The 19,986-nt window shown below is 53.6% G+C and overlaps 1 protein-coding gene across 5 annotated transcripts in view; it reads right to left on the bottom strand.

The window, feature by feature from the left end:
- The window catches only part of SLC25A22 (solute carrier family 25 member 22), a 47,215-nt gene that overhangs the window by 7,006 nt on the left and 20,223 nt on the right, over positions 1–19,986 (bottom strand). For 3 of the 5 annotated variants that reach the window (XM_048058588.2, XM_048058587.2, XM_013174359.3), the window contains exons 2-5: positions 17,625–17,740; positions 13,118–13,243; positions 10,467–10,522; positions 6,065–6,155 (exon numbers count right to left, since the gene is read on the bottom strand). In XM_048058588.2, coding sequence (XP_047914545.1) covers positions 6,065–6,155; positions 10,467–10,522; positions 13,118–13,243; positions 17,625–17,644 — 293 coding nt within the window. In that variant the 5' untranslated portion in view covers positions 17,645–17,740. Of the gene's footprint in view, positions 1–6,064; positions 6,156–10,466; positions 10,523–13,117; positions 13,244–15,824; positions 16,103–17,624; positions 17,741–19,986 lie in introns of those variants that run through there. The other 2 variants (XM_013174358.3, XM_066997985.1) reach the window with 2 other exon arrangements.

Raw genomic sequence — 19,986 nt, 5'->3', positions numbered from 1 at the left:
GACCAGCACCCCAGCCAACAGAAGGCAGCCCGGCTCGGCCGAGTGCCATGGAGCTGCGCCAGTGCGACCCGGTGAAGGATTGGCGCGCGTGGGTGTATTTGAGAGAGATGCTAAACAGGTACATCAAAAGCAGCTAGAAAAAGGGCTTTCGGCTTTTCGTTTGCATCTCCTGGGAACCTGGGGAGAGTCCAGGAAAAAAAAAACAGCAGACCAAGATAAGCAAATCTTTTGTCAGGAGGCTTAAAATTTACCGTACAAGGGTCAAACTTCCATTGCAAAACTTCACCGGTCTGCACATAAAATGAGTTGGAAAAGAGTTCACTTCTGGATGACAATAGGGGTTTCAGCTTTAAGGCACCATGGGCCTTGTCTTCAGTGCCTTAGAAAGTGGCACGTCTCAGCCAACTTCAAAAGCCCCAACCCCAGCAAGGAATTGGTCCTACAGACGTTGAACCCATCTTTTATCCCAGCAAGAGGGTGCTAAATCTAACAAATTCACGTTCAATATAAACTGAAGTTTCAAAGTAGAGCTGAAAAATAAGACAAAGTCAAAAAGCAGAAACTAAAGATTTTTAGGGTTTTTCAAGAGGAATGCATCAGTCCAAAGCCAGTCTGAAAGCATCGGTATGTCGATATGAAAGGGCAGCAGACTAGGGTTTTTTTCCAAAATTTCTGAAAAATCTTGCCTGTGTAGGAGTTGCCAGGGATGAGGGAGGGACCCGAACCAGCCACTGTGGGATGAGCATGACAAGCCTTCCAAAGGCAGGAAAAGCCTGACCCAGGAAACACCCACAGCAGAGCCACACGTTTCCATCTGCCACCCAAGGGGTTACTGTCCCCAGCCTGTCCCCCTCCTCTCTCCCACTCCTCCTGCCAGCTCACAAATGCCTCGGGGAAGCCAAGCGGAGCGCTGCTGTGGGGCAGATCCACCCCAGCAACCGCTCCAGGTAAAACCACCAGATTAAATCTCGCGCTGGCAAACGCTCCTGCAGGTATGCTCCAACCTACCTCCGGCCGCAGCAGCTCCGTGCTGCATGTATGGACTAACCCAACGGGGAAGGGAGTGTGCTGCACCTGCTCGATCAGGTTTGCTCTGGCAGGAGATCCCCAAAGCGTTTGAATCCAATATGAATATGCGTGGAAGCGAACGGTGGGCAGAGCAACGCTTCTGGGCAAGCTGAGCGTGGGCACAGCGCCGTGTTTTGTCCCAGGACGGGCACCTGGGACTTCAACAAGGACAGTGCTCCTGTCGTGGGTGCCTGCTGTGGTTAAACCACCCGCCTCCAGCTCCCTCCAGATTAACAGGGGAAAGTGCACTTACTTTCTGGCTGACCTTCGGTGACTACGATTTCAGTCCGCTGTAACTCCCTGTGCCTCTGCGTCCTAAATAGAAGAGCATCCCCAAAATAGTTATCCCTGAATAGACACGGTAAGATTAGCAGCTCTTAACTTGCTCTTTCTCTTAAGGAAGGGCTGGATCCTCCCACCTGCAAGTCCCAGTGGGTTGGATGAGGGTTATCTGCATTAAAGAAGTGTCTGGACATCCAGAGGATAGCTAAAGGAGAGACTGCCTTGGCCCATGACAGCGTGCAAGATGACACAGCAGCTCAGCAGCAGGACTAATGGCAGCATCCTTCCTCCTTCCTAAGTCAAAAACCTCTCTCTGAAGTGTGTCTACAAAGTCTGTCTACGTGTATTTTGCAGCTTAAGGATCAGCCAGGCCATACAATGGCTGCTTATACAGATGCCACTGAAGAGATGGTCTGAGTATTTCAGGAGCACCTGAAAAAAGAGCCTATGGAGGAAGGAGCCCTGGGGGGCTGTACCAGCCTCCAAGGGAACAGAGAACAAGTTCCAGTCTCCATATCTGCATGGGAGGGCAGGAAAAGAGCCTTGTCTCTTGTCTCTCTTGGCTACTTCTCTTCTCTAAGCAAAGCTAGAATAGAAGAGGGACAGAAAGGAAGAAAAATTGCTGACATTGGCAAAGAAACGACGCAATTGTACCAGCCTTCCTAGGAACCTGAGCTGCTCAGTCAGCAGATTGCCAGCAGATTTGCTCCACAACAGCAAATAAAGTGAAGGTAAAGATTAAAGATGACAGGAGAGGTTAGGGAATACATAATAACACACCTTGAAGAGGAGCGGCAGGAAACTCATCCAGGAACACTGCAGAGTTTTTATGAGCAAGAAATCCCTTTTATAAGAAGACATGAGACACTTTTTACCGCAGCCAAGGCAGAGTATTTAACCACGTGCCTTAGAAATGAGCAACAAAACCTGGCAAACACGTGGCAAACAGCAGCTGTCTGGCACTCAACGCTTGGGAGATAAACATGAAGCCTTATAGGACACTTTAAAGGGACCGGTGTTTAGGCAGTGCTTAACACCCAAATTCAAAGGGGACAAAAAAAAACTATAGGCCACACTTGCATCTAGAAAAGAGTTTATGGGTCTCTCAATGTGGCCAGCTTCAGAAAGCAAAGAAAAAATCTCATCTGTTTCCTGAAGCCTAAAGGTAGGAGCTTTCCCCTCTCTCTCCATCCTGCCTTCCCCAGAGACAGGGAGCAGCCAGCACAGAGCACGACAGGAATGAGGCCCCATGAAGACTCTTCTGTGGGTCCCTCCTGCCTGTTGTCCTGCGAACTGCAGAGACCCTAAGGCCAAAATAATCACGAGATGAGGCAATGTTAGCAAGGAAGGGGCTTTCCAGCGCTCACAAAACTCGCCCCAGCCTCCTTGGTCCAAAATGATGAGGACAGCTTGGGAAGGCGAGCGCAGTAAGTTTTGCTTCCTCTGGAAACCAGAAGTGTTAGCAGCAAGCTGCCACACTGGCCTCAACATCAAAATAGAAACAGGAAAAGAAGCAGAAATTACGTCCCCTAGCCTCTGAACACACATTTCTTGTACCAAAAGAAGTGGAAAAGCACTGGAAAAGCCCACCTGAGTTGATCCCAGGGTGGAGAGGCCTGCGGGAACAGCCACCTCCAGGCTCGGGGAGACAGGTAACCAGCAGGGGCAGGGGTCCCGCCTGCGGTCCTGCAGCCCCAATATCCCACCACCTGAAGCATCCAAGAGCACGGCCAGAAAAAAAAGAAAAAAGGGAGTCTAGCACAAACCTGCAGTGATGCATCCCCAAAATACTCGTTCAGCAATTCGCAGCCAGGAGCTTCCTACATCATGGGTGTTTTCCATCTGGCCTCTTGGAAACAGGCTTTGTGCCACTTTCTTCTTCTAGCAGTTTAAAAGCAGGTTCATTTCAACACAAAGTTTTTCAAAGGAAAAAAAAAAAAAGGCACGCTAACAGTTGCTGCATATCTTGAGGCTATTTTGAGTCATGCTGGATTTGCCACATTTTCTGCTGCCCACACGTGCTTCTTCCACTTGCACGTGGAAGACACACTCAGCAAATTTTAATCAGCAAATACTGATAAAACGTGCACATTTTATCAGACACGGATCTGATAAACAACACATTTCAAGCAAGACAAGTGCTAGAAGCTTAGCAATGAAGGCATTCAACGTCAAATAGATCTAGGAGACTTTTGCAGCTCTCTGAGTCAGAAAAGCCCCAGACCTGACGGCAATCACATCCTTTAGGATGCTGGTCTAAGAGCACGGCATGCTGTGAATGTACAGCGGGTAGCCTGCCTTGTGCGAAAAGGGCTTTGGTGAAGCTCAACCAAGTTCTTGGTGGCCATGAAAAACCACTCACTGTGAAAAACCAGTCCTTACACCGAGCCGAACTCCCTCTGCTGTACTTCACACCATTTAACCGTAATTATATACCTATAAATGAAGCCATATCCATCAATTGACACGCCAAGCAGCTTCGGTCTTCACCTCTCTACCCGCAGGCTATTTTGTTGTTCGTGCCTGGGCTTTGGTTCAGTTGTGAAATAGGTATCCCTGCCTTGAGGTGTGTTAGCAGGTATATAACCTACTTTACCCTGAGTAGGAGGAGAGGCGTTAGGATGCTAATCCTGCCCTGTCTTCTGTCAAAACCAGCCAGGGAGGAGGGGACAGACGCATCTCAAGGGAGAAACCCGCTGACTGCAAAGAGCCTGCAAGAGCAAGGCAAACCCATGGCAGGCACGCAGTTTGGTGACCCAGGGAAGTGTCCCCTTGCTGTCACTCCTATGTCATACGTGCTGCATATGGGAGCAGACCCTGGGGACTGCCAGAGGCAAGGTGGCACACAGCCACCACAGCACGGCTGGGCACAAGCCCTCCAGCAGGTTACATCTTCAATCCCCAGGCCTGGGATTTCCTCACATGGAGCTAAAGGATCCCAAGACATGCAGCTGCCTTGCAGCTTCTCGGGGCCCTTATGCTCCCTGGTAATGCCACGGCCTCTTCAGTCCACCTCTGCTCCCCGTGCATTAAGCAAGGTCACAGCATGCACCATACCTTCCACCTAGATCCCAGTTTCAGGGCCACAGCAGATGGCCTGTCTGAAGCCCTGTCCTCAGCTCCCTGTGGACGCGGCGCTGTCCCACTTACCCAAACACCAGCTCAAAGCCTGCCTAAGCACCGAGAGCCAGACACACACACTCGTCTTGTAAGGAAGCCTTTTCCTTCCCTGGTGCAGGACCTTAACTGCCAGGCATGTCATTTTTTAAGGGCTGAAGCATCACATCAGTGACTGCTCTTCCAGGATGCTGACTATGTCGTCATTCTGGTTTCTTCCACAGGCCAATCTCTCTCGGTGCTGGCACAAGGTGTACAGAGCAGCTTGGCGCTCTCTTTCTCCCTGCACAACCTTTTTAAACTCTCATTTCACAAACAGTGGCAAAGAGCTAGCTGTGCTCCTGGCTGCGGCAGCACGTCAGGGCCCGCCGTGCTGTGTGTGTGCCGCAGGGATCAGACCCGGCACTCGGAAGCAGCAAGCAGCGAGGAGGACATCTCCACCTCCCACCCTCTGTGCAGGGTACACGGGGATGCTATTTGAAGAGGCAGACAATCGCAAACAGCTGCGAGCCGGTGAGTCACGCAGACGTACAGCAAGTGCTACTTAAAAAGACTGCAGAACGAAACGGGAGGTGCATGAACGGCCCAGATCCTCAACCCGTGTCAACCTGCAAGCTCCCCTGAAGTGGTCGAGCCCCTCTGACCTGCAGCAGTGGAGGTCGGCACGGCACGGCATGGCACGGCACGGGAAGGCGTTAAACCAAGCGACTGTGGCAGAGCTCTGCGTTTGCAGGGAGGCTCTTCCCCATCCCTGCTGGGGTAAGTCAGGCTCATATCCCGGGCAGGCTGTTTTCTAACCCTGTCACTAAGGACTTGAGGCAGTTCCCTTGCTGGACCCTTCACTGGCTGTTGCTGGAGAGAGCTCTTGGCCTGAAGGGGGACACAAGCGTCCTCTGAATTGCAAGGGAAGTATCTTGGTGAAAACAGCGTTAAATATTCAGGTTCCAGCTCCTCTCAACTGCCCAACTAGCATCTTTTACTGGCATTTAATTCACAGGAACCAACCCCCACCCCACCCCACTCAAACTAAACAGATAATCTTACTCCTTCAGCATTTAGATGCTGATCAGCTGCTGGGCAACACTGCTAGTGAGTGCCCTTTGTCAAACTTGGGTTCATTCGTCACCTCTTCTCACCTCCCTGAAATTATTTTCAAGCTACAAAAGGACGAGAGGGTGCTAAGTTCGGGGTCTACAGAATTTGGGTTGCCATCTGTTTAAGCTACAGTCACTGAAGAGCCAGAAAGAGCAGAACAGCGCCCAATGGGACGCTGAGGACAAGGGGCCTCCCAGCAGCTGTTTGAGCAGCCATCCCACTGGGTTCCTCTCAAACACTCTGCTTACAAACCCTGGATCTGTTAACCTTGACTAAGATCTAGGAGTATTTTTAGAAGCTCGAATAAAAAGCAGTCATCCAGTGAAGTGCTTTTCACTTCCAGTTTTAGACATTACGTCCTTCGCTCAAACGCAATCGCTGGCTGAGCTGTTCAAGGTCAGCACATCGCCCCGTTCCACCTCTGCCCAGACATCTCAGGAGCCTTGTGCTGAGGGCTCGTGTCTTTTCAGTCGGATGCTAAAGGTCTGCACCCCCTGCTCACCCGTCTTTGGAGAGGTGATGCCGGAAGAAGTCGTTGGCTGCCAGCTTGATAGCCTTCTCTGGTGTCACTAGAGTCAGGTTCACCGCAGCTCCTAGGAGAGGAAGAGAGGAAAAGCCCATTGGAGAATGCAAGTGAAGGGCTGAACAGTTAACTGGATCATTCAGGAATTTTTTAGCAGGAGCTGCAAAATACAAGGCCAGATGTGAGAGAGCTCCCAATGCACCAACGGGATTTAGCCGCCCAAAACACCTCTGGAAATGAAAAGGGTCCCTGCCTCCCAACACGCTGAAGTTTTGAAGAACCGTGACACGTCTCTGCTCCGTCTGTAACGTGCTTTTCGTGATTTCCTTAGCTTCAGCACTACCCCCGCCACGCATCCTTTTCCCCCATCCAAGGATGCACTGCTATGAATTCAGAAGAATGGAGGATCAGGAAAGGAGCACAAGCTGGATTAAAACCCAGTCCCAACTCCTTTGCAAATACTTTGTGGTACTGGGAAGCACAACTCTCCCCTTCTTGCGTGTGCTGCTGCCTCGTGGCTGAAGGCCACTAGTTCTCTGCAGAGGCTCCAGCCAGCTCTGCACCGACCCCTGGGGTCTGATGATCCCATTTGTGCATCACCACTGGGTGTCACCCTCAGAGCAGCTGCTCCGTGGGGCTGCTGAGCTTTTTGTCCACCCCGAGCCGAGCCCTGGTGTGCAGAAATTCCCCTCCCAGCACCACGGCTGGGCTGGGCTCGCTGGGAACCAGGGGCGCGCACGATCCTTCGCTCCCCCCACCCGCTGAACTCCCTTTTGTCAGAAGCACCAAGCAGCAAATCCCTGCATTGTGCCTGCCACAACCAACAGCCTGCACGGCCTGGCTGCCCGCTGGAGCCGGGCATTAGCGATACACAACAGCAGGGCATGCAGCGTGCAAGCTGCCCCGGGGGCAGCGGGCCGCCCGGCTAGCCCCGTCTGAGCACACGGGGTTTTGCACCATCAGGTTAGTGCTCCAATATTCTCCTCCTTTTAAATCTTACAGCTCAAAAAGTCCCGCAGTGGATGACTACGATTTCCCTGCCCACGCTGAAGCACGCTGAGCTCCAGCCACTTTGGAAAGCAAAGGAGAGCTTTGCTCGGTACTTGCAGACAGCCTAAACACAGGCTCAGGGGGACCTTTCCATGGGAGCATCACGCGGGCATCCTTGAACCCATCTCCTCTGCCCAGAGGACACATCTCCACCGTGTGGGAAGTCACAGCAAGAAAACGGCCGTGCCTGGGCACTGCGACACGGTTCTCCCTCTCTGACAGCCACAGCCAGCTTCTGCGGAAAATACAGAGCAATGCTGTGTGGCAGCAAGCGAAAAAGAAAATACAGAAAAGGCAGGGAAAAGTTAAATGAACCTGGGTTTTCTCCTCCATCTCTGATATTATCAGCAAAGCTGCTTAGCAGAGAATGGATAATCCCTGCCCTCAGTAATCCACAGCAGCATTGAGCCACTGGAGGAGGAGGAGAAATTAGATACTTCAGCTGTTGGCTGTCTGCTTTCCAAGGTGTTTTCTACCTCTTCAAAAAACCTCATAGCTCTTCAATTTAGCTATGCCAACAACTGCATGTTCCTAATTAAAAGCTAATCTTGGCCTATAGGCAACGCTGCGTGTACCTGAAGCAATGGCAGGCAACCAGAATGCGAAATAAATTGCAATCATTAAGAATAATATATTTTGCAAAGAAGTAGGGAAGCACCACAAAGAATGAAATCGGGTAGGTAGAGGTGAAAACAGTTAGCTGTTTGCCAGCAGAACCTGTAAGTGCCCTTTTCTCCCCGAGCCTCAGGTTTTGCTATTAACCACGTTTTTCATGGAAGCCCTATAGAACAAGAGGGGGCTTGAGTCACTCTTCTGACCCCCGGTGTAGGACTGGTGCTCTTGTTTATGATCCCTAAATTGAGCTCATTCACAAACGGGGGAGGAGGGCACACCTCACCTTGCTGTACCACCTCATGGAAAAACACAGCTCGTGGTTCCTTGGGATAGAAAATGGAGGCAGCTCCGCACTGAGGACGTCAGAAACAAAACAGAACTGAGCAAGACGGGGAGTGAACAGGTAGAACCAGGGCAATATAAAGATAATTACCCCAAATATCTATAGGATACGCCGAAGCCTGGAAAACTTAGCATGACCCTGGCAGTCCAGGGTAATTTTGGCAGGCAGCGTGTGAATGGGGGGGTGACACAGCAGATATTATTAGCAGAGGCCAGGGAAGGCTGACACACTACTGTAGCACTGTGCTATGAATATATTCAGCCAAGGTGCAGCTAAACACCACACGTCACCCGCAGCAAAGGGCACTTCCCAGCCTGGCCTGGGCCCGTGGCTCCTGCCAGCTAGGCTAAACGGCTGCTCTCAGAATAGCTGTGGGACTTGCCTTGTACACCAGACGATTTGCTGTGGGCTGTTCCTACAGAGCAGGGAGCCTCTGCCCACACGTACCCCATGAAGGAAGCACACGGTGACCCGCAGAAGAGCAGCCTACAAGCTCAAACCTCGCTCCTGCCTGCGCCGAGAAGCTTTGGGTCGCAGGCACGAGAGGCCCGAAGTCACCCCGCGGGAATGGCTGGCCCCGAGCAGCCCCTCTGTGCCCTTCGACGAAGGACAAGCGCCCTGCAGGGATGACTGACACGCTTGGCACTCTCCGTGGGACGCAGCCGCTGCCCCCCCAGCACGTTAACACACAGCCCCCCCAGCTTCGGCTGGCGGGCTGGAAGTAAGAGCTTGTGAGTCACAGAGCAACCTCTGCTGGGGCACGGGGACAGAAGGAAGGGGCAAGAAGCAGTCCCACCGTCTCATTTCCATCTCCCACTGCCTGCAAGGCTGAGCCACCTCTTCACCTTCTTCCCAGAAAAGCACTCGTGCTGTTCACGCATCTTGGATGTGTTTTACCTCCCCTGAGAGGGAGGGAAGGGCTCCTCATGTCAGCTCACCCCCCTTAGCATGCTGGCCGTGCAGAAATATGTATGAATTTCAGAAAGGAGCTGGAGCTGTTCATAAAACCCTCATCCAAAGCCAGCTCCCCATTCAGTCGTTAGAGGCTCGAGCCACTCCCAGCTCTCCCAACAGGGCAGTACAAGGTTAGTGAGACATGGGCCAAGCCAACCGGCCTCGTAACAGCTCCTAAACAACAGGTGGGAAAAACAAGTGCTAAGCAAAACCCTCTGTCCTCTTCGAGATTTCTGCCTGGGAGCGAGACGCGGCCTGGAGATGCACATCCCTGCCCTTTGCAGGACTGAGCGGTCTCTCCCAAAAGCCCTGACAACCCTACGATCTCCCCTGCAAGCTCCCAGGAACAACTTCTTCCTTCCGCTCCCCAGAAAGCAGCCTGCAGCTGGATTTTTATGGCCAAAGCCAACGCAGGCTTCGTTCCTGGCTGGGAACCCAGGAGCAGCCCGCTTCTGGGAAAAGGCAAGCGGGAAGGCGTTGTGCTGGCACTCAGCACGGAGCTTGCCAGGCCCCCTCGGGGTTATTTGCCTTGTCGCCTGCCCCCAGGAGAGCTGCCCGAAAGCAGCCAATCCACCCCCAGCATCCACCCCACTCCCCCGAAACGCCCGCCAGCGAGTTGGGCAAGAGATGCTGCTGCCTCAGCAGCCAGCGCCACGTCCCACGTCCCACGTCCCATGTCGGGTGGCCACAGCGTCCGCATTTCCTCGGGAGCTGCAGAGGATCCGCTGACAGCAAGGCGTCAGCCCAAGCCCAGGGGCCAGGAGATTTACAGCAGGTTAGCACACGGGGAGAACAGCTGGAGACCGCCATGAGCCAACCTCTGATTTTTGGACAGCCCCAAGGGAATTTTTTCTGGGGGTAGTTTTTTGTTTGTTTGTTTGTTTTTTAACTGCGGCTTGTCTTAATACTCCAGCAAAGCCCCGAGGCATGCTTGAGCCAGCCAGGTTTGGACACAAGCTACCAACTAGATGGGACAGCAGGCCTGGCCACGTTGGTAGAGGGCTTTTACGTAAATTCAATTACCGACCACAAGCTGAAGCACTTCAAAAAGTTTGCTACCATCCCTCTGACAAAAGTTACCGTGCCCAAGGTGGGAAACGCACACCTACAGTCCTCGGACGAGGTCCAGCGGCTTCATGCAAACTGCTAGTAAAGAGGAACTTCAGAAAATGCAAGGTTTAACACCAAAACACGCATGGGGAGGACTCAATCCCTCAGCAGAGAGCTGAGCGGACACCTGGTGTGGAGGAGTTTACTTGCAGAAACAGCTGCCAACAGCTGTGGCTACTGCTAGGTTACTGTGCTGCAAGCCAGAAAGTCCGGGCTTCTCCCTCGTTTTCCTCCCACAGCAGAGCTTCCAGTGCAGAAGCCGTGCTGGGCTAGAGGAGCGAGGTGCCTGCCTCCCTCAGCTTTTCTTACCTCTGTACATGCCGAAGTAGCCTTCCGAGCGTATTGTTTTAATGAGGCAGTCGGACCTGCAAACAGAACAGAGAGAGATAAACCACGGGAGCTCAAAGGCGGCTGGGAGCAGAGGCAACGGGACAAATCTCTCTGAGTGGTTTTCATTTCCAATCTGTCAGCAAAACCCCGAGCCGGGAAGGGACCGGCGTCAGGCGCTGAATGCCCCATTGTTCAGCCCCGAGCCCAACTTCAGCCCCTAATTCACCGGGGCTTTGAAACCCCCGTCTCACCCCGCACACGCTGTCTGCTTTCTAGACATACAAAAGGGAAAAATGTCGCTGCGAGGGCTGTTTATTCAGGGTCCCCCATGGCAAACGCACACGAGATGCCCTGACGATCAGATCCCCGTGCGCCATGTTTTTCAATCCAGCTCGGCAGAGGGAAGCAGAGAGGGGGCCCAGCCCGCCTACCGCTTGACTTACTCCATGAAATCTGACACAGGGCATGCAAACACGGGGTGACCTGAGCGCTCAGCCATCCGCGACCTCCCGCTCGGCTGAAAGCGCTGGCTTTTAGCATGCTGACTCCCACGGCAGGCAGGCAGCGAGCGCTCGGGCTCTCGCCTACGGAGAGAGCGGCAGGGCACCGCGGAGGTCAGCTCCCAGGGGAAAGCCGTCACCTTCTTTGCCTCCGCTGCGTTCCCTTTTAACCTAAAAGCTCCGCAGGGTGTCGGAATTGCTTAAAGCCCTTTGAAAGCACACACGCATGTCTAAGAAATCCAGATCCTCCACGGCGGCATGAAAGCTGGGCTCTGGCTGAAGGTTGCTCTGGAGTCTCTGGGAAGGGTCAGGTGCTTGATGTGGCTGTAGCAGGATAGGTGTGCATGCATCCGTGCACGTGTGAATTATCCAGGAGCAAAAGGCATTTTAAGGAGTAATAAGGGAAATGTAGCTGATTAAAACGAGAATACATTTCTGAGAGACTTGGCAGCATAAGGAGGAAGATCCACATCCGCTCTGCAGTAATGCTGAGGTGGGAGAGAACGAAATACAGATTTCTCTCCAGGGCTTTTTTGCCTGCTTTGGCCAAGATGGTTTCTAGGGCAACACGTTATTTGCAAGGAGCCCATCCTGCAGCGCTGCCAGCCGAGGCGGTGAGTTTCCCTGCTCTCCAATACCATACCCCCACATCCTTTGGGGCCCCGTCTGTCCCACTCCTGCAGATTGCACGCACCCGTCTCTTCCCTGGGGTAGCCCCCACGTCCATTTGCAGCCCCAGGACTCAGGGCACCTCTCGCCTGTAACTCATGGGGCTCTTCCCATGTGCTGCTGGAAGCAAGGCGCTTTCCCCGAGCCAACGGTGCTGCTTTGAGCAAGCTGCAGCAGGGAAGGGAGCGGGAAGAGCTGCCTCCACACCACGCAACCTGCCACGCGGCTGTAAGGCCTGAGCATCACTCCCAGCCCCCTGAGCTGCAGCAGGGACACGGAGCCAAGCCTTGCTCCCTTCCTCTCCCCTGGAGAAGGGAGCTAGGTGCCAGCTAAAAGTATGCGGGGCAATGTGTGGGGCAGCACAGCCGAAAGCTCAGCTCTCTCTGGCTCCTCAGGGCTGCTTCAAAGTGTCTTTGGCTCTTTCAAGGGAAGATTTATATAATTTATTTCATCAACCAATCCCACACTCCCCTGATGCTAAAGGTCTTTGGAGCTGAGCAGAACCAAACTCCTGCACAATTACAAGTCACCGGCTAGAGCAAGGAGGCCCAGAGACTAAAATGTTCAACGCAGAGAGCTTTTCCTTCCCATTCCCACTCTGCTCCAAAATCTCCTGGGCAGGGAAGAGGAAAATAACCGGTGTGGAAGAGCAGGGAGCAAGTGGCACTGCTTCTGAACAAAATGGCGGGAGGATAGGACGCACATCTTCAGTCCCAGACCCCTCTCTCCCCTCAATGACACCATCAGTTTTTGAAAAGCAAGGCCTGCCTCTGGTTCCTGAGCTAAAGCAGCTTGTGTGAAGGGCAGCACACGCTCCCACGGCAGACACACGGCCCTAAGCATCTCACAAACCACGGGGGAATTTGGAGGGCTGAATGCATTTGTGCCTCCTTTTCCTACAGCCTGCAGCACGATTTTTTGGACACAAGACTGATGGGGTACTACAATATCCCATCACCCCAATACCCTCCACCACCCGTGAGCCTTCAGAAGGGCCGCATTGCGGTGCTCTAGACCAGGAATGGGTTACTCTTTCCTTTTCAAAGCTGACAGCAAAGGGAAGGATTGTTACCTCTAATCTGACAGTCACAGAAGTGGAAGAGAGCCAGAGACTCCCTCGTGCACCTGGCTGTGGCTCGGCAGAGAAGCGAACCAGGGTCCTTGTGCTTTGGTCCTGAGCCCCCCCTGCCCTTTTGGGCGGTGCTGACAAGCAGAGAACACGCTGCTCCCAAGCAAGGGACACAAATAGCCGTGCCCTCAGCAGAGATCTCACCTGCTGGGCTCAGCAGCCGGAATAACTGCTCTGTTTGTTCTAGCACAGCTTGCTTTGAGATGGTCCCCTGGCTTTCCTGGGGAACGCCGAGTTCCTAGAAATGCCGAGCTCACCTGGCAGAGGTAACAAGGTGGAAGGATTCCCCACCAAAAGCCCCGGGGGCAGCTGCCCGTGGAGGCAGTACTCACATGCTGGTGTACATCCGCTGGCCATTCTGCTGGTTCTGCAGGCGAGTTTTTGCCAGGTCAATGGGAAACACGCAGGTGACCCCGATCAGCCCAGCTATCCCTCCATTGATCAGCTTGGCAGGTAAACTGCGAAGGGACAAGACACAGAAAGAGATGTCTTAGTGCTGAGACAACGCCAGGGGAGGGAAAGAGGAAAGAACGTGGCTCTTCCGTGTGACCAGACAATTTACACTTCGCTGGGTGATGAGGCTGCCCACCTGAAACCCACGGAGCAAAAGCAAGGCAAAGCCGAGCCCTTGCTGTGCAGGAAGGAGGAGAGGAAGGGAGCACGCAGCCCCAGGACAAACTGCTGCGCGGTGAAGTGGGAGCCAAACAGCTAAGCCACGCATCGCTAAGAGCAAGGAGAAACCCCGTCTCGCTGTTCCCCTAGCTTCCAGGCAAGACGAAGCATCCTCTGAGCTCTTCCTTTAAGCCACGCGGAGGAACAGGATGGGACGTCGCCAGGATCTGACCTGGTCCGCAGTCTCAGGGATGTCTGTCAAACCTCACAGTCGCTGACGGGTGGAACAGGGAAGGAGAAGTGGTGCTCCCCAAATCCAGCCCTTCTCCTTGCCTCTTTCCCTGCCCAACGAGCTGCTGAGCCCCAAACCCCAGTGAGCTGTGCTGGGAGGCATCCAGAACTCATTCCTGGAAGGAGGAGACGGGGTCCAGGTAGAGCCCTTACTTGGCTCAGGAGAACGCTGCCCACGAGGAGAGCTGGGCCCTAGGCTATGGGCTGCACAGGCACAAGGTTAAAAACGGCATTCACGCCAGCCCTGAACGTCATGAAACCCAGGATTAGATCCGAATGCCAGGGAGCCAGGAACTGGAAGTTCCCCAGGACCCAAGGGTTTTTGCTGCCTCCAGAGGAAAGGCAGAGTGCTGGCCGGTCCTCCGTGCAGACAGACTTCAGTTAGGGCCTGATGGCATCCGACCCGCAGGTTTACCGGCAAGTGACTTCCAGCCCTGCAATCAGATACAGGTCTAACGAGAGGTTCGTGACACGTCAGCTGCTCTCGTTATGTGGGAAAGAGCGCGGCAGAAGCGCAGCCAGCCGCGGATCCATGAGGCTGTTTCCAGACCCGCCGCCGGGAGGAAAAGACACCGGTGGCAGAGGCACTCGGCGGGCTGGCCCAGCACACCCTGATGTGGAGACGTGAGTTCGTCCTCCTCAGGGACATCAAAACCCGGCTGGGTGCACGTGCTTCAAAGACACGGGGCTTTTTCCACTCGCCTTCCTGTTCCCAGGGGGAATTCCTGGAATCCGCAGGCGGCACGGAGTGAGCAGCAGAGCAGCGCAACACAAGTTCCCAGCAAATTCAATTACTCCAAACGGCCAGCCGGCACTTACATGCTCGATAAACCACTGTGCACAGAGACAAAGGAAGCCTGTCTGAGTCAGCTCCCTCCAATAAAGCAGGGGATATGGCTCCCTGGGCACGGGATGTGTCGGATATTAAACCCACGGCTGGCAGCAGCCCTGGATTGCAGCTGGGCGAGCGGAACGCATCGCACAACACGATGACCTGCGAAACTCAGGGCGTGGAGACTCCGGGCTGCTACATGAGATCTCGCTGGGGGGAGCAGACAAAAGAGGGATGGGATAAGAGAAGTCTTGCCTGCAAGTGCTAAGCAGGAACTTGGCGCTCCAGGAAATTCCTTCCTGCTCTCTGGCAGCGAGAGCTCCTTCCTCCTCCCCACATGACGTGCACGCGCAGCCCCGGGGCTGGCACAGCTGGAAGAAGAGGTGCCAAGGATGGGCAGGCAGACCCAGGCTCAGCCCACATCCAGAAGCAAGACGGTGCTGACTGAGATTAAATCAAGCACAGCGTGTTCGAAAGCCAGGCCCGAGTCAGCGCATGAGCTCAGCGCTGGGCCAGACTAAGATCTCACCAGCCTGAGACTGCTGCCTCAGGGATCTTTGCACCACGGCTGGAGGAGGGAATAGACGTGCCTGCAAACTCCTGTGCTCGTTTTGTCTCAGGACATGGGAAAATTTCAAGCAGTAAGCAAGCTTCACAGCGTTCTCCTCATCTAACCCCCAGTTACACTGAAAGGGGAGGTTACGGACCAAATAAAAGCGCAGCAGGATGGAAGCTGCATTGGACAGGAGGCTATTTCAAGAGAGGATCACATCAGCCTCCCCAAATTCAGCTCTGAATTTACTGCTGGCAGGTTACAAATGCTACCCATAACTCTTTCCAGCCTCAGTGCTGTCACCACTTCTCTAAGTGTCTCTGAGACACCCGGGGCAGGCAGATCCTTGCCTCTCTCAACCTGTTCCAACAGTGAAATCATCCCAGGGTTTACCTCAGGTGGGAGCGAGGCACAGGCACATGGCAAACATCTTGCCTGCTGGCACACTGGGTGCAAAAGATTCACTGATTTCAGCGCAGACCCCAGCACAAAAGGGGGACAGTTTGATAAACCTGGGCAAGCCAAACACCTGGGGCAACACAGGCTGCAGGGCTGCACAGAGCTTCTCACCCTACCTGTGGACGACAAATCCTTGCTCGAGCCTCCCGCTGCATCTGCACCCAGGCATGCAGGTTCCCCCGCGAGCACTGCAGAGGGAGACCGGTGCAGACAGCGTGTGGTGGTGTCTGGTGAAACCCTCAGATAAAGTTACACGAGCACAACTGCGGAAATGCAGTGCCCTTGATCTCACCTTGCAGCAAAGTGCTGCTGTCGCTTTTGGCCTTTTGGTGTTAAGCTCATTTTGCTTTAGCATGACGACAGGATGGCAGACCTGTGTTGCAAGGGAGGAGGTGTTCGGTGTGTTATCCAAGCTTAGAAGGATGTCCTCAGCTTGGCTGGCCGTGACTGCTACAGACTCACGGTCCCACAGACGGCAGGGACGACCTGAGCAGGAAAAGGGAAAGGAATCGGGGCACAGAGAGGAACCTGAAACCAAGGATCAGACAGAGCTGGGCACCACAGCTGAAGCAAAAGCTTTTTCCTTTATGACTAAGTCACTCCATGTTTTACCTTGGTGCTCTCTGCTCTCTCCCAGGATGAGACTACCCCGTGCTCTCTCTCCTTTTTTATCTTCTACACAGCCCCTGCCTCTCACGGCCCACGTGCACAGCGCTTAGTGCAATGGAGCTAACACAGGCTGCCACGTGAATAAAGCCACTCGCTCAGTTTTACGCTAGAAGGGAGAGAGAAACATCCCACTTCTCCCGGGGCTCCCCCTGAGCCCTTCTAACTAGCCCCTGTAGCCAGCAGGCCTGTGTTCACACTGCCAGGAGGCTATCGGGAGGCTGGAGGAGACCTTACAGGACACCTCCCCTTCCTTCAGAATGGGCAGGGACATCTGCTTTCGGTGCTCTGCTGAGGCTACCAGGGACAGGCACCCGTCAGGCTTCACGGAGGTGAATCTCAGCGTGCCCTTCGTTGGCATAAGAGAACGCCACGTGCTCTCCAGATTGGGTAACTGGTGGCAGGCAAATCTAGGCACAGGAACACTGCAGTGCTGCCTCGTTATCAGCGCAGCTCAGGACTGCCTTCATTTGCAGGAGGAAGGTGGGCAGGAAGATATCCTAATCATGGCAAACCCTAAGAAGGGGCAGCCCTCTTTCCTTTAGCCTTCAGCTGTTACCAAATCCCGGTCCTCTGTCACCAGGCCTCATTCCCCCACTGATCCAGGCTACCTGCTTCCCTCCTGTCCTGAGCTAATAACCTGGAAAGGCAAACATCAGAAAAAGGCGACAAAAAAAACCAAACACAACAAAACGAGAGGAATCCCATGGCAGACAGGAGTCATTCATCTTGGACAACTTCACAAGCAGCAGAAAGTTCAACCCAGCTTAGCACTGGCACAGATCTTAGTGAGCTAAGGGGACAATGGTGTCTTTTGAGAAAACACATCCCAGTTCATCTGCAGACAGGACTCAGATCCAGCCTTTGCATATGCTGGGACCAACGCTCTTAAGCTCCTGCTGTGCACTTAAGTGCCACCAATTATTGTTGGCACTTCATGTTCCTGCAATCACTCAAGCATTGAGTGGCTTTAGAAGAAGGGCACAAGGCTGCATCTATGCGGACCTTGTACTGACAAGCACTGGATCCGCAGCTGGTCAAGGAACTGGCTTTGCTCCCTTGATGTCAGCAGCTGAAGTCAGCAGGTCAAGCTGACCTTTGGAAGAGGAAGCAAAAAGCAATGGGCTCATGAAAGGTCAAAAGCAGAGGAGAGAAATAAAAAGCAGTGAGAAAAATAGCTTGAGGAAGCAGAGATGCGACAACATGGCAGACACATACTAAGAGATGGCTGAGGAGAAATAAGAGATGAAAGAAAAAAACGAAGGTAAGAAAGGAGCAGAGAAGAAGTCAAAGCTGTTTAAGGTCGGAAGTGATGCTCAGGTGTTTTTCTCCAACCTCCTGTATCACAAAAGGGATTGAGTTTGAAATACGTCAACAGAAAAATCCAAAGCACAGCCAACAACTTAACATTTTTAAAAAAAGTTACCTGATCTGTTTATCAGCCATTTAATTCCAACTTGATCTTGTTAAGAAATGGATTTGTTCCTTCAAACCGTTCTTTAATTTTTTTTTCAGTCACTTCTTTTCCAGTTTGGTTTCTTCCTGGGAAAGGAGAGAAAGACACCAAAGAGACGAGGTTGAGAACGGGCACTCCTCTTCTTGAAGCTCGGGTCCTACTTGGCAGGGTGAGACAGGCTGAGGAAGAAGTGAGTTCAGAGAGCACCTCGTCTCCTTTGAGAGAGGAGACTGAGCTGCTGACTGGGCTCCCGAGGGAGCCATATAAAAATACATCCGCATATATATAAATATAGATGCACAACTGGAAGGAAGAGCTGCCAGAGTCGTCAGGCTCCAGCAGCACGTGAGGAAGGGCCGCAGCAAGGCAGTGCCCGAGCTCTGCCTGGCATCCAGGAGAGCGGGGCTCGTCGCCCACAAACACCAGGACCCCCGACCCCAGCCCTCTACAGGTCCACGCAGCCACCCCAAGAGGATCAAATGCCGCTGCGAGACCCCTTTGGCCCTTCCCTCCAGCACACAGAGACACCGTTTCTAAAGGACAGAAGCAGAGGAAATATCTCTGCCCTTAGCCTCAGGATTGAAATTTGCCCCTTGACTGCAGATGATTTCCTAAGCCCCACAGGATTTCACTTTCAGCAAGGTGGCTTCCAGGCTGACCCTGCTTCTGCTCTGGAGATGCAACCTGAGGGCAGGAGGCGCTCCTGAGGATAAAAGCTCACTGAAAGCCTAACCCCGGAGGCAGGGGGAAGGTAACACACACGGTTCAGCGCTGACCCGCACCGCTCTCTGTTATGCCAAGTGTCACGGACGGGGCAGAGGGAGAGCACTTGGGCGGCCCCGCAATTTGGCGGTGTGGGACTAAAGCCGCCTTCGGCAGTCCCAAATCCAGCCAAAGCCACGAGCGACCAGCACACAGCTTGCTCAGGAAAGGGGCTCCTCTCCAAAACACTACACGCCAGCCTCGCCTGCTACATAACGTTACCTTCCTTCTCTTCCACGGTCCCTCTCCGGAGAGTTTACCTGATCCTGACTAATCTGAGGAAGCAGGGCTTAAAAACATCCAGAGGTGGGTGAAGCCTGCACTTCCCAAGTGAGAACCGCTTGCGTCTTTCCCTGTGTGCACTGTCACGTCTCCGAGAGCAACTTCCTTCAGGTTAGTTTAATCTGATTCCCTATCGCTTTAACCAGAACAAGACCAAAATACAAAAACAAACACAGGCAGACCAGCTCCAGCTGAAAGCCTGTCGTCCCGGCGTAAATAAGCCCTGAACCATGAAAGCTCGCTCGATAACATCTACACCCTCAACGGGATGTTTGTGCTTACTGAGGCAGCGGCTCCGACAAAACGCGCTGGGCGATCCCGACAGCCCGTGGCAGGCTCGGGTGCGCTCCTCCTCTGCGAGCAGACACTAGCACCTGAGAAGCGTTCATCCAGCACCCGGCACAGCAGGGGCCTCAAGGTCCGTGCCCAGGGGATTTTCACGCATTGAGGGATTTTAACGCACCGAAGTGGAAAGCTTGTTTGAGCTCCGTTTGTGCAAGCACAGCTCCAGCAAATGACCGCTTGCAAAACAAACCCGGTGGGACTGCAAACTCTACCTGAGCGCTCTCCTGTAGCCTCCAGGATTCCCCGAGCCCTTTAAAGGGTGGTGCAGGATGAAGCCCTCAGTGCCCTGTCAAGGAAACTCCTGGGGAGAGCCAGAGCCCAGTCCTTCCCAGGGCAGGAAGGTAACTACTGCAGCCCGAGAGGAGCGAAAACACAGGCCGGGAGGAGAATGCTGCTGATCTTACGGGACAATTAAAAAAAGAAATCCAGGACAACGTCATGCTTTTATCCTAGGGAGGAAAGAGGCACGAGGAGCCTGGAGGATCTGGTACAGGCGGGCCGGGGAAACGAGAGCCATGAGAGGCCTGCCTTCAAGTGGGAGAGGCTGGGAAACCCCAGCGGAAGGGGGTCCTGAACTGTACGTGCCGTAATTACAGCAACGAGAGCTGCACAGGCGATGAATTACGTGGTGGTAATTCCTTCCTAGAGTGCTGTTAGCACAGCTAGGCGTGGATTAATGCCCCATTACTCGCGCACCACGACGTCCCTTCTCCATTTATTAAAATGATCAAGCAAATTAGTTTTAGAGTGACGTGCCCGGGGAAGCACCTTCGTGCCAGGCAGAGGAGCGCCGTGACAGCCGGCGCTGCCGTGCACACAGCCCAGGAGCCCACTCAACCCCATCTCTCCCCTTCCCAGCTCCCAAAAACACAGCTCCAGAGTGGGACGGAGGAGCCAGACTGAGGGTACCCCAACACAAACCTGGCCAGCTCTGGATGCATCC

The sequence above is a fragment of the Anser cygnoides genome, chromosome 5 (assembly GCF_040182565.1).
Source record: "Anser cygnoides isolate HZ-2024a breed goose chromosome 5, Taihu_goose_T2T_genome, whole genome shotgun sequence".
NCBI lineage: Eukaryota > Metazoa > Chordata > Aves > Anseriformes > Anatidae > Anser > Anser cygnoides.
Note: the sequence above shows the minus strand (reverse complement) of the source record. Positions and strands in the feature narration are given on the sequence as shown.